Source organism: Cetorhinus maximus, chromosome 24 (assembly GCF_964194155.1).
Source record: "Cetorhinus maximus chromosome 24, sCetMax3.hap1.1, whole genome shotgun sequence".
In the NCBI taxonomy this organism is placed as follows: domain Eukaryota; kingdom Metazoa; phylum Chordata; class Chondrichthyes; order Lamniformes; family Cetorhinidae; genus Cetorhinus; species Cetorhinus maximus.
The window spans coordinates 45092030-45105947 of NC_135902.1; the positions used below are offsets into that span (position 1 = coordinate 45092030).

At 42.7% G+C, this 13918-nt stretch overlaps 1 protein-coding gene across 1 annotated transcript in view; it reads left to right on the forward strand.

Annotated features, from left to right (window-relative positions):
• LOC144699540 (dynein axonemal heavy chain 17-like) overlaps positions 1–13918 on the forward strand; it is a 785608-nt gene that overhangs the window by 663116 nt on the left and 108574 nt on the right. The window contains 2 exon segments of the mRNA XM_078570587.1: positions 995–1230; positions 5948–6070. Of these exon segments, the coding sequence (XP_078426713.1) occupies positions 995–1230; positions 5948–6070 (359 nt within the window).

Below are 13918 nucleotides of genomic sequence, written 5' to 3' on the forward strand. Positions count from 1 at the left end.
ACATGCTCAGTCGTCCAATTGTTCTGCAGTCCACTAAAACACTCATTAGTTTGCACTCTGTGCCCAAGGGGTGAACAGCTCTGGAGCATTTGGTGGCATTTGCATGCCTCTGCATTGCTTGAGTGGGCAGATAAGCTAGAGGCTCGACTCCACACAAGTCAATGTGACTGCATATGAACAGTCTCAGCTGCAGAGGAATGGTCACTTTATACAAGGTTTCCCTAATGCGTGGCTGCTTCCTTCCCCCCACCCTGCATGTGCTTGCGCACTACCTTCAACCGCGGGGCAGCCCTTGCCCCCACCTCCATGTTGCCTCAACCACAGAGCAGCCCTTGCCCCCACACCTCCAATGCGCTTCAACCTTGAAGTCCAACAGGCGACCTGGGCGAGCGCTGCGCAACGTTACCGTGTACTCACCTCCGAGTTCTCCTCAAAGTGCAGCCCGCCAAGTGCACGCCTTATATATGCTGTTGTGAAACATGTCGGCAAGCAATCACGCCAAAGGGGATGGATGATCCATCATGGGGGGTGATTACGGCTGGCTGGCCTTGTAACGATATGCAGATGTATTATAATGGGGTTCCTGATGTCCAATGGTGGGAAACGCGGCCCAGCATCGACAGGCTGAGCGGATGATCGCAAACTGGTTTCACGACATTGTGAAACCGATTTTTGGCCTTCTCGCCATATTGTCCGCTCACGGCACCGAGCACGTCCGATGCCAGTGGGCACGGACGATTCCGCCCCTGATTTGCCTCACTAACTGACATTGAGAATTGATGGGATAGCTACAATTTAATGTCAGAAAAGAGAAATCATCTAAACATAAAACAATTATCCAGAAATGTTATAAAGTTCAGAGTATCTCATATTACCCCCTCAGCTTCAAGTCTTAATGTTAACCAAAACTTTGCAAATTTTTTGTTACTGTTAATGCAAGTTCCAATCAGATTTTAAGATATTTACAGCATTACTTTTTGGGTAATTATTTTAGGTGCCAATCCCAATAACTGAAAACTTAGATCCACTTACCCTTCTGACTGATGATGTTGACATTGCTGGCTGGAATAATCAGGGATTGCCTAGTGACCGAACCTCGTCTGAAAATGCTACAATCCTCTGTAACACAGAGCGTTGGCCTTTAATTATTGATGCACAGCTGCAGGGTCTTAAATGGATTAAAAGGAAGTTTGGAGATGATTTGAAAACAATAAGACTTGGACAAAGAGGGTATGTATATTTGCTCCAAATTGAAAGACCTCTTAAAATGTTACAATTGCTCAATATTTAACATGGTTAATTTGCATACATTAGCAAAGTTCTGCCTAATTCTTTTTCTTCTTAAGATAGTTTTAGATGAAGAAAGACCTTGAGCACATTTGATTTCATTCACTCAGAACATAAACATTCCCATCTTCCCATTACAGCATTTTTCAGTTTCTTGAGTCACCCAGTGTTGGGTACTCAATCCTTTTGCTGGCAATCTTTTACAGCTTATATCATGATCCCTATAAAGAAATGCTTCTGTCCTGAATTTTTCATTCACAGCCCCAAACCTGTACACCCCTGGCACGCATAAAAGTATTGTTTTGGATTTACTTTCTCTATAACATTAGCTATCATATACCATATCCTCTGGTTCTATTGTTCCAGACGATATGTCATAAAGTATCTTTTGAAATGGTTTTTGTCAAGACTGAAGAGCCTTAGCTCATCAATTGATTGCTCATAGCTCTGCCCTCTGACACCTTTATTACAACTTTATTAGGTGGTCTATTTAAAGGCTGGTCCTCATTAAAATGCTACTGGTGACCTGCATGTCCTGAACAGATGTCAGACTGCAGCTCACCAGATCTAGGCTGATGCTATATGAGGCGGTCTGGAAACTGATCCACCTAGCAAAATGTACCTCCAGGAGGAAGGCACCAATCAAGGTGAGGAGGCAACCTTGAGTGGCAGTGGCTCACATTATTCTTGTGCAGCCCAGAGGAGCAGTCCTGCTGCTCCTGGCTGCAAAATATTTTAGACTTAACATTTTGGTACCTCTTTCTCTTGATCTCTACGTTTAACTGAGTGGAGCATTCATGTTGCACCATTTGTTGAGTAGGCACTGAGAAGTTGCATTGGGCTTCTTTTTGTGGCCCAGGACTCCAGTTTTCAGAGATTACTGAAGATCCCATAATTCAGGTGGCACATTGGCTGCCCAGTAGAAGTGCCAAGTCAAAATAGTGCTGGAGCAGGAGGAGACCTGTTGACCACATTGAATTTAACTCCACCAGCACACTGATTCTGTCAGGCTGAGACGTTTAAAATTGCTCCTCAAAGTTCAGCTAAATTATTTTCCTTAAGCACTATTCTGAAGGCCATTGATGCGTATATGACTGAGTTTTGTACATTGTTTTTTTGCTGTTAAATTATGTATTAAGGGAAATAATCCATCCAAATTCATATACTTCATCAAAGGATGTCTTTTCTTCATGTAAAAGCAGAAAATGCTGGAAGTTACTCAGGAGGTCTGTGAGCATCCGGGGAGAGAGAAGCAGAGTATGGATGATGTAACCTTCCACACTAGTGTTTCCAATATGCCTTCCTTTCTCCTTAACCAAGGATTCCCCTTGCCCCCGCTCCCCTGCACAACTGTGGTTGACAGGACCCTCCACCGTGTCTGTCCTAATTCACATACTTCTGCTCTCACCCCCTTCCCCTCCCTCCCAGAGTCACGATTGGGTTTCCCTTATCCTAGCCTTCCAATCCCCCAACCTCCAGATGCATTGGATCATCCCCCAACATTTCTCCCACCTCTACCATGATGCCACCACCAAACACATCTTCCTCCCCCTCTCCTTTCAGCATTCCAAAGGAACTGTTTTTCTCCGCAATGCAGTCTGGGCCTGTATTCATTGGAGTTTGGAAGATTGAGGGGTGATCTTATATTATATAAGATCCTGAGGGACTTGACAGAGTGGATGTTGAAAGGATGTTTCCCCTTGTGAGAGAGACTAGAACTGGGGGAACAATTTTTTAAAAAGGGTCTCCCATTTAGGACAGAGATGAGAAGAATTTTTATCTCTCAGAGGGTCATGAATCTTTGGAATTCTTTTCCTCACAGAGTGCGGTGGAGGCAGGATCATTGGATATTTTTAAGGCAGAGGTAGTTAAATTATTGACTAACAAGGAAGTCAAAGATTATTGGGGGGTAGGCAGAATGTGGAGTTGAGGCCACAGTCAGATCAGCCATGATCTTATTGAATGGGGGAGCAGGCTCAAGGGGCCAAAAAGCCTACTCATGCTCCTAATTTGTATGTTCGTATGTACCCTTGTCCACTCTTCAGACACGCCCAGCACCCTTTCCCTTTCCTATGACACCTTTCCACAGAAACACAGGAGGTGTAGCACCTATCCTTTTACCTCCCCCCTTCTCTCCGTCCAATGCCCTAAGCACTCCTTATAGGTGAAACAGCAATTTACTTGTACTTCTTTCAATTTAGTATATCATATTTATTGCTCATGATGTGGTATCCTCTTCATATTCTCTTGTTTCTCACTTATTTCCTTTACCTTGCTTTTGGATGACAGCTATTCAGTATTCTGCCATTCACACCTCCTCTAGCCATTTTTTAAACTTCCATTATCACTCCCTTTAGTCTTGCACCATGAAGCCTTTGTTATTTGATCTGTTCTGCCCTTCAGTTTCTCTCCACAGACCTTCCCTTTCATTATCCTTACCACCGTTCCCTAACACTCACCCAAAATGTATTACATTTCTCACTTTTCCCAGTACAGATGAAAGGTCACAGATCTGAAACAATAACTCTGTTTGTCTCTTCACAGATACTCCGAGACCTGCTTAGTATTTCTGGCATTTTCCGTTTTTATTTCAGATTTCCAATATATGCAGTATTTTGTTTTCATTTCTTGATGAACTTTAAGGGCTCAAAATGAGCAAATCTCTCACGATGAATGACAGTCAATGTCACTTTGAAGACTAGGGATGATTTTTGAGGTGCTCGGGATCATTATGAAGTCACTGAATGTTGAAGAGGTCCCACAAGATTGGAAACAAGCTATTATGATACTAATATTCAAAAAATGAGGAAAGACTAATTTGGATAACTGTAGACCAAACAGTCTTACATCAAAGCTCATAAAATTATTGGATGTATCATCAGGAGCAAACTTTATGATATCAGCATGAAACAATTATCATAAATTACAACCAAGATGGGCTTTAAAAAGGAACAATCTGTCTTATCAATTTCCTTGATTTTTTTAAAGTAATTTCATCCCAAACAAGCAGTGAAAAACCATATGATATGCCATGGCCCCTAATTTCCTGGATGTCAGTTACACCATTGTTATGTTGTCGCGTCAGAAAGTTACATTGTTTACCAGCAGAGGGAGTTACAAACAAGATTATTTAAATGCATTTCTGGTATAATTTGGGTGTAGAAACTGTATTTTTGATATAATCAAAAAAAGTTGCATTCATAATATGATCTATAGTATATTAAGAGTGGTAAGAATGTTCATTATTAATTATTATTAAATACTATTAACTATTAATTACTATGAATTTGGGTATCACCATTCTGTGTTAGATGCCTATAGCTTCCCATTTCTACCACTGTATGGTGCTTCGTCAAACAGGTTTGAGTATCAACCTGCAAATCTTTCCAACATATGCCAATGACAGGCATAAGAGCAGGAGAGATTCCTGGTCAGCCATGTGATGGAAAGAATGCTGGAGCCTCTACCTCAATATCCCTAGCTCCAGACTACAACATGCATGTAAACGTGCATGTTGCCACAGCAACTTGGACTCCCTGAGTGAACTGTAACACATTATATGTATTTGCAAATTTCAGAGGGTACAGATCTCCAGACTTATGCTGATAGCGCCACTAATGAACTCTGAGTGAAACTCATTTTGTTCTTACTTTCTGGAGGCAAAACCAGAGGAGATTCACTAGCATGTTTAATTTCTACATTTGAAATAGGATGGATCCCATATCTATCAATGCCGAAATTAGAGATTTGATGGATAAACCAACATGGGTTGAATGATCTACTTCATTTGTAATTTCCTTCTGACCTATAGGCTGTACTTAGGCATTATTTTCCCAATTAATTAGTCTTATCCCATGGGGTAATAGTCCATCAAATCTTGCTCAGTTTCTGAGGCTGATATTCCTATAGTTTTACTTTTCTACAAACTATAAACTGTACTAAGAATTGTTGGCCTAGAAGTTTGATCATGTTACGGCAGCATTACAGGCATAGTACAGGCCCCTAAGAGTCCAAATGGCCAACAGCAAGCATCCATTCTGCCACAGAAGCGCTCTGACCACTATTTTGGCAAAGGCTCTTCCATAGGCATCCATGGCATATCCCCAAAACATTTGCAGATAGGGGGCTTGTTTATTGCATGTTATGCAAAATTAAATTGTGTAAGACCACAAAATGCAGCATACATGCTGAGGTTAGTATGCTCAGGCATTTGGCAACTAAACCAAAGGTCTATAAGTAGACCTTTGAGGCCACTACTGGCAAAAGTAAGGTCTTTTTTTGTACTTATCTTATTGTGAAGTGAGAAGAACAGGAATGGTTCCTCCCGGATCTACATTTAATTCTATCCGTAACCGTTCATACTCCCTCCGGTTTGCCTCCTTCCCATTGGATTCTCCTCAGAATAGTGGACACCTGTTGACTATGGTGACTCCCAGAACTGATGAATTGCCACTGGAGCTAGAATTGGCACTGACAGCTTACTGGCAATATACAAATTCCCTTGGTCCTGCATTGGCCTCCTTAGGTGCGTGTAAGGTATGCTGTAACCAACTGTACACCAAATTCTAGTATGATCTAATATCTAAGCCATTATTACTTTTAAAACTACTTTTCAAAGCTACACAATTTAATATTTTATCCTTACTTATTGGGCATACAGTTACCTTGATAGTATTGAAAACGCTGTATCCAATGGAGACACTTTATTACTTGAAAATATTAGTGAGACAGTGGAGCCGGTCCTGGATGCTCTCTTGGGAAGAAACACCATCAAAAAGGGAAAGTAAGATTAGCTGTCATATGTTCTTTTGATTATGTTATCAGTTTGTGGACACCAGGGCATGTTTAGCATTTTTGACTTGCTTTGAGTGTAAAGAATTGCCTGGCATGCTCTGCTAATTCAGTTACCTCAACATTAAAGAATGTTGAATTTATATTTCATTTATAACTAAAATTTAATCATTTCAAATCTGACTGTTGTTCTTTGGTCAACATTGAGATATATAGCGCATGAAGTTGTCAATTTCTTATTGGATTTCTGATGTTAAGAATTACAATGATAGATGCTCAACAGTATCTGATGCACTTCATTATGTGCAACAGTCAGATCAGGAACACCAGCATAGTCCAGTACGATGGCTGTGTATCATCTCCTGCAACCCCTTTATGTATCATTCACTGGTCAGTACCATTCCATACACTGCAAACAATTTAATATACGAATGCCAGAACATTTTAGCATTTAGCAATCTTGGGGTTATAATTCCCGTAAACCACTGAGACACTGCCTGTATTCCTGTGCATGCATCCTTTTATTTTGCCAGCTATTTTATTTCACAGAATCTGTATGCACAGAATAACAGTTATGATTAGCCACATTTAGTTCAATCAGTACAAGCTATCCTTGTGTAATATAATCATCAGACCATGTTTCATCACATAAACAGATTGTCTTACTTGACCCAAATACATTAGAGACGACCTTGAACTTCAGCCTGAGATGGATGTACGGTTGGTGTAGCAGTAGTGCAGCCTGCCCAATGTCAGTGTTAGGGGTCCAAACCAAAAATAGTGCTGGCCTCATTTGACTGTGAGCTGAGTGAACCAAATGATTCAGCTGCAGCTTGCTGACTCTGGGAGGTTCTGAAATTGGCTGGCTCAGCATGCCTTGATGGTCATCACGTCAGGTAGTTTGGAAGTTGGGGATGGCATGGGACAAGATTTAAGAAGACCAATGAATGGCCTAGTATTGGGTTGGAGTATTTTTGTGGGCTCAGGAGGAGCAATGCTGCTTCTTCTGACCCAACAAAAAAGGGGATAAATCTTGCCGAAGCGGGCTGCTTGCAGCATATGTATCGGTTAGCCATTTTCCTGCAACTCTCAGCTTGAGTGAAACTTGCTGGAAGTATGAACTGATTACAGCATGGAAAGGGCAACGGAGCATATGCAACCTCAATGAATGGGGTGACTGTCCATAACAATGAGATTGACGAATTGAGAAAAAAAGGGAATAATGTAAAAGGAGGAAAATGTCAAAGAATTAAAGACAAATCAGGTACAGAAAGAGAAGTAAAGGGAGGGATTTACCAAGAGAAAAAAGAGACAGAAAGGAAAAGCAAGATAAAAATGTGAAGTTTTTTTAAATGGTTTAAGAAAATTTTACATGCAAAGAATAAGATTGAACAGTTTATATTGCTCCCTTTCTGAACCAGAGAGTTTGACTTATATTGAATTAACAATTTTCTCATCATTAAAAGGGTACTTCCACACTTAATTATTAGCCCTAACCTTCTGTAACAAGTTGACTGGAAAAATAGCAAGTTCTTAAAAGGGAGATGTTGTTTGTACAAAGCAAATAGTGGAGTGGTGTAAATCAATTGGCAAGTTCAGGAGAGTCACATTTATCACAGCTTGCTGACCAACTTTTACATTAATCTATACAATCTATATCAATGACTTAGATGAAAGGAGCAAATGTATGCTAGCTAAATTTACTAATGACACCAAGATAGGTGGGAAAGTAAGTTGTCAAGAAGATGTAGAGAATCTGCAGACTCTACCACCAACTTGGGCAGCGAATTCCAGACACCCACTACCCTCTGTGTAAAAAAGTTCTTCCTCATGTCCCCCCTACACCTTCTGCCACTTATCTTGAATCTATGTCCCCTGGCTCTAGAATTCTCCATCAAGGGAAACAATTTTATCCTGTCCACTCTATCTATTTCCCTCATAATTTTGTACACCTCAATCAAGCCACCTCTCAGCCTTCTTTGTTCTAAGGAAAATAACCCCAACCTATCCAATCTCTCCTCATAGCTACACTTTTCTAACCCTGGCAACATTCTTGTAAACCTCCTCTGCACTCTCTCCAGGTCTATTACGTCCTTCCTGTAATGTGGTGACCAGAGCTGCACACAATACTCCAGTTGTGGCCTCACCAGTGTTTTATACAATTCCAACATTATATCCTTACTTTTATATTCTATACCTCTGCCAATGAAGGAGAGCATTCCATATGCCTTCTTTACAACCTTGTCTACTTGAACTGCTGCCTTCAGGGACCTGTGTACTTGTACGCCAAGATCTCTCACTTCATCTACCCCTCTTAGCATATTCCCACTTATTTTGTAATCCCTAATTGGTGATTCTAAAATGGTGAGTGGATTTCTGATTTATGCACTCCCTTGCCTTGCGTAACATTTAAGACTGGCATGATGACATTGTGTTGCTGACCTGACGTCATCACATCGCATTTTACGTTCACGTGGGTGTGGGGGGTGGGGGCGGAAATGTGTGGCCCACCCGATTTTCAGCCATAAAATCCAGCTCCAAGTTTCTTGAGCTGTTTCATGAGCTACCTCCAACAGAGCAGACCTCCGCTCATTTAACTGGTACAATTGGACAGTGTATGCATAGTGCATGCTATACTCATTTGTCACCTGAAATTTGCAATTAGGGTCTTGCAACTTGCTTTCCTACCTAACTTTGTATTGTCAGCAAATTTAGCTACAATATCTTCAGTTCCTTCATCCAAGTTATTGATATAGATTGTAAATATTTGAGGCCCCAGCATTGATCCTTGTGGCACCCAACCTAGTTACAGTTTGCCAAACTGAAATCTATTTACCTGGATCGATGTTCATGGATGATAAGGTGCTAGGTGGCACGTCTAAGATGCAAAGGCAAGGGTCTCTTGATTATTGAGGGTAATGGAGGGAAGCTCAATAATGCCTGAGGGAGGGTGTGCAGACATGGTTTTCATTACTTCTGTCAATGTGGAATGTCCCTATGCACATGATTAATGAACAATAGAATCTCTCATCTGTGTTTGTCCAGGATAGGCTTCACCATGGTGGGGTGAAGGGAGGCCAAGGGTAGAATGATGCGAAGTGCAGGGTTTCCCTTTGGCTGAAATGATCAGGGATGGAGGGAAAGCTTCAAAGAATATGCTGACCAGATGGATCATTGCAATTTGTTCATAGATCACCTCAGGCCTTTCATGATGATGGCAAAAAACAACCCTGCCCTTCTACTGGCTATTGTCCAGCTGAGGAGGAACCGGCACAGGCTGTTCCAGGACCAAGAGTAACAACAGCCAGAGCAGCAAGAGGCAGTGGCGGCAGGGCCTCAAGAAGCATAGGATGCTGGCAACCAGAGGCCAGTGCGACAACGAGCACTGGTCTGAAATTGGATATAATCGCAGGCGCTGTAGTTACCTGCAGATGTGTGAGAGGAAATGGCAGAGGTGTCTTAGGATGAATATGGTTAATCACATATGCCAGCTCCTCAATGAAGCCCTGCGTTCACAATGACTGGGAGGTAATCCCATTCCAGTGGCATTAAAGGTAACCATGGCCCTAAACCTCTTTGCCAGTGGCTCCTTACAGGGCTCTACTGGGGACCTGTGCAGGATATTCCAATCTGCCACGCTTAAGTGCATCCAGAAGGTGACAGATGTCCTCTTCAAAAGAGCACATGGTTTTGCGAAATTCCATTTGGATCTCAAGAGCCAGGTGGCCAGAGCATTACGTTTTACTGCAATTGCAGGATTCCCACAAGTGCAAGGGGCTATTGACCGCGCACACATGGTGCTGAGAGCTCCCTGGGAGCAGCCAGCTGCATTCATCAACAGGAAAGATTTTCACTCACTGAATGTTAAGCTGACATGTGATCATACCAAACAAATCCTTCTTGTTTGTAAATCCTACCCAGGGAACTTTCACATTCTCAACCAATCGCAAGTGCCACAAGTTTTTTCTTCCAAATTGTCAATTGCAGGGCTGGCACATTGGAGACAAGGGATGCCCCCAGAAGACAAGGCTGATGACACCAGTCAGAACCTGCGAAGTGCTGCCAAAAAGAGGTCCAATGCCACACATGCCTCAACATGGACCACCACTGAGCAGACGAAAGGCCTGTTGAAAATGAGGCTCCGCTATTTGGACCGCTCAGACAGGGCACTTCAGTATTCTCCACAGAGTGTGTCCAAGAGCATTGAGATATGCTGCGCCCTGCACAACTTCACTCACCAGAAGGGAGATTTATTCGCAGAGGGAGAGATGGATGACCAGATGTCTCCTCCAACGATGAGGAAGGGGAAGGAGATAGTTATGATGAGGGCCAGGATGTTGTGGATGCACAGGCAGAAGGCATGGCAATGGTGTGATGCAGCAGTCAGCCCCGTGACAATCTAATCACTGACTGATTGCAGGCTAAGTGAACTATGGATATATTTCTTTTACACTGTTGTTTTTAATCATCTGCTGGCTGGGAGGCTGGGGCTCCGTATTTGGGGTGGACATTAGAGTTTACTTTCGCTAACCTTGTTTTCTGGTGGCTTGAAATAAATTGTACTATTTCACATTAGCTCTGTGATCCTTTGCATGTGCTAATCTGTACTGAAACACATTCCACTTGTGTAAAATGTGTGTACTTCAGCAACATCAAGCACCTAGAAATTTAAATGATTCTGTCCTTTGTCTCCAGAAAGCCGATATGCATGCTACATTGAAAGCCACATGCAGTCTTATTTCAGCAGGAATGCACTCATGTCATCCTGACACCTGCTTCGAATGGGGACAATGCCTTGCAGAGGATGTAGGAACATAGGAAAGAGCAGCATGAGTGGACCATTTGGCCCCTCGTGCCTGCTCCTCCATTCACCTAGAACAGAGCAGATCTTCTAACTCATCACCGATTTCCTTCACTATCCCAATATCCCCTGACATCATTATCTAGGAAACTAATGATCTATTAGTTATGCATAGTCAATGACAGTGCCTCCATGCCCTATGGAGTGGAGGCTTCCAAACAATCAACACCCACTGAGTGAAGAAATTCCTACAAATCTCAGTCCTAATTGGCCTACCTCTTATTCTGAGACTGCATCCCCTGATTCTGGACACCCCAGTCACTGGAAACATCCTTCATGCATCCACCCTGCATAGCCCTGTAAGAGATCTTTATACTACACTGAGATCGCCTCTAATTTTTCTGCACTGTAGAGAATACAGGTCCAGTATCCTCACTCTCACCTCATAGGACAATCCCACGATCCCTTGAATCATTCTGGTGAACCTTGGTTGCTTTCCCTTTATGGGAGGTCTATGCCTGCCCAGGTAAGGAGACCAACAATACTCTAGGTATGGCCTCACCAAGGCTCCAGACCAATGAAGCCAGACTTCTTTAATCCTGTACTCAATTCCTCTTGCAATAAAGGCCAACTTAGCAGATGCCTCCCTAATTCTGACTGCACCTGCATGTTAGCTTACAGTTACTTATGAACAAGGACATCCAGGTCCGTTTGGCTGTCAGCACTTCTCATTGTCTCAACATCTAAGAAAGGCTGCTTTTCTGGTGTTCTGAGTGAAGTGGACAGCCTCATGCTTTAGATCCTCGTACTCCATCTTCCATGTTCCTGGTCACTCACTTCGCCTGCCTCACTCCCCTGGAGGACTGTGCATCCTCCTCACATCTCACAGCAGGATATGCAATGACTTGGCTGCAAATGCTGTGCAGATAGCATTCTCAGACAGCTCAAAACCGGGTGAGCAGTAACTGATGGGTTGCCTGATGCATGCCTAGGCCACGCATTCACAAATCATTGCTAAGGCTTAAACATCATCATGTCAGGATAATCAGTGATTACACTGCTGATGATGTGAGACATGTCATAAGGTTGCATGTTGTCTCATGAAGAGGTCTAGAAGCTTGTATGGTTGAACAATATATGTTTATTAATAACACTTAACTATGGCCATGATTTTACAGCCCTGCAGCAGCATGTCTCCCCCCCCCTTCAGCGGATGCAGCAAGCCATTTATATCTCCATTCAGTTCAGAGGGACCATAATATATATATAGGATATAAACCTGACTATGTATTACTTTCATGCCAATTTCTACCAGACTCACTACGACACTACTCCCATCTAACTCTCTACTTTATAATGTGGGCGGTATTGTTTCCCTAGTCCCACATTAACCCCTACAGTCATGAACACCCTAATGTTACACCTTTCCCTCAGTCTTAACCCAAATGTATTTACAATAATATTTACATGCTATCCCTTCTCCCCACCAAGGGCAGAGTTTTATGTCCCGTGGGCAGGCATGCACCCAACCCGATCGGGTGTAAAATCATTGGGTGAGTGCCCCGACATCATCCCATGATATTCTGCTCGGCGCACACACGCAAAAGTCAGAAACGCGCCCACCGGCAATTAAGAGGGCAATTAAGCCCATTAATAGCACAATTGTTGCTGATTTTATGTGGTCCATCCAACCTTATGGTTGGTAGTTGGGCGAACCGGCCAGGCGGACTTTGCATTTTCATCAAACCTCATCCAAGGTTGGGATGAGGTTTCCATTGTCCTGAAGCTATTAGTGTATATAATATTTTGGAAAACATTTTTCTTTTAAAATAGAGGCTTAGTCTATGGGTGTGTCTTAATTAGATTAAAGCCAGCTAGTCTGGGTGCTTTGATGGGTACTAGTTTTGATATATAAGAGAGATAGCATGTATTTGCATTTTTTGAATAAAGCATTCAAGAAGTGGGGTAAAAACTGACACCTTTCTAGCAGCTACCAAGTATTATGCCTATATTACTAATAAAATTGGTACTATGAAAGGGGTTTTATTGTTAGAGAGGTTTAGCTCAGAGGTTGTTGATACAAAGAGAATTAACATTCAATGGGGCTGGTAGGCATAACTTCAGCAGTTTTCGGATGTGCAGAGCAGAGGCAATGTAAGATCAAAAGGCAGCTGCAAGCCTCCAACTGGCTCCGTTGGAATCAAAGTAACTAGAACCTCATTTTGAATTTGTAAGGTGAAAATGCTTTGCCTGGTGTTTGGTTAAGTCTATGGATTACTGTTGCCTTAATGGAGATTAGTTTGGGAATTTGTTAAAAGTTATGATAGTAGTAATTTGTAGCCATGTGTATATCTATTTTAACCTGTATAAATTAATAAAATGTTTCCTTTAGTTTAATGTGAAACATCAAGAACAGGTGGTCTGACTCCTGAATTTAAAGTCGCATCTCAAACATAACACTTAAAATTATAGGTTATGACAGTTGTTTAAAGTCTCCCTCTGGGATTTTTAAATAACTCCACTTTACCAACTGCATTGGTCATAACACCGTTATTAAATAAAATAAAAATCTATGGACAGCATTTTTATCATCAGGTGCCTGATTGTGATGCTTGAACATTTCTTTTTCCTGATTTTCAAAACTTTATTTCATGGTTTTCGGGTCTGCAGTTCCCTGAGGCAACTCTCTGCCTTCACGGAGCTTTCTCTCAGTGCTTGCCCACACCCGTAGAAACATCATTGCCTGACCGCCTGCCCTCCTCCCACTACCCCCCACACTGCCCCCCACCGCCCACCGCCCCCCTCCCACCACTGCCCATCACCCCCCCCCCCCCCCCCCGCCCCCCTCCGCCCCCCTCCCGGCAGCACTGAGCTTTTCAGCAAATGTTTCAACCAGCATGAAATCGCAGTCGGGGGCCGATCACGGTCGGTGGTCCATTCCCGATCGCTCGTGGGCCTGCTGATCGCACCCGCCGAGCTGAAAATTCAGGCTCAAGGCTCTGACTTTACAGATTCAGAAGGTCTGGAGGCTTTACTACT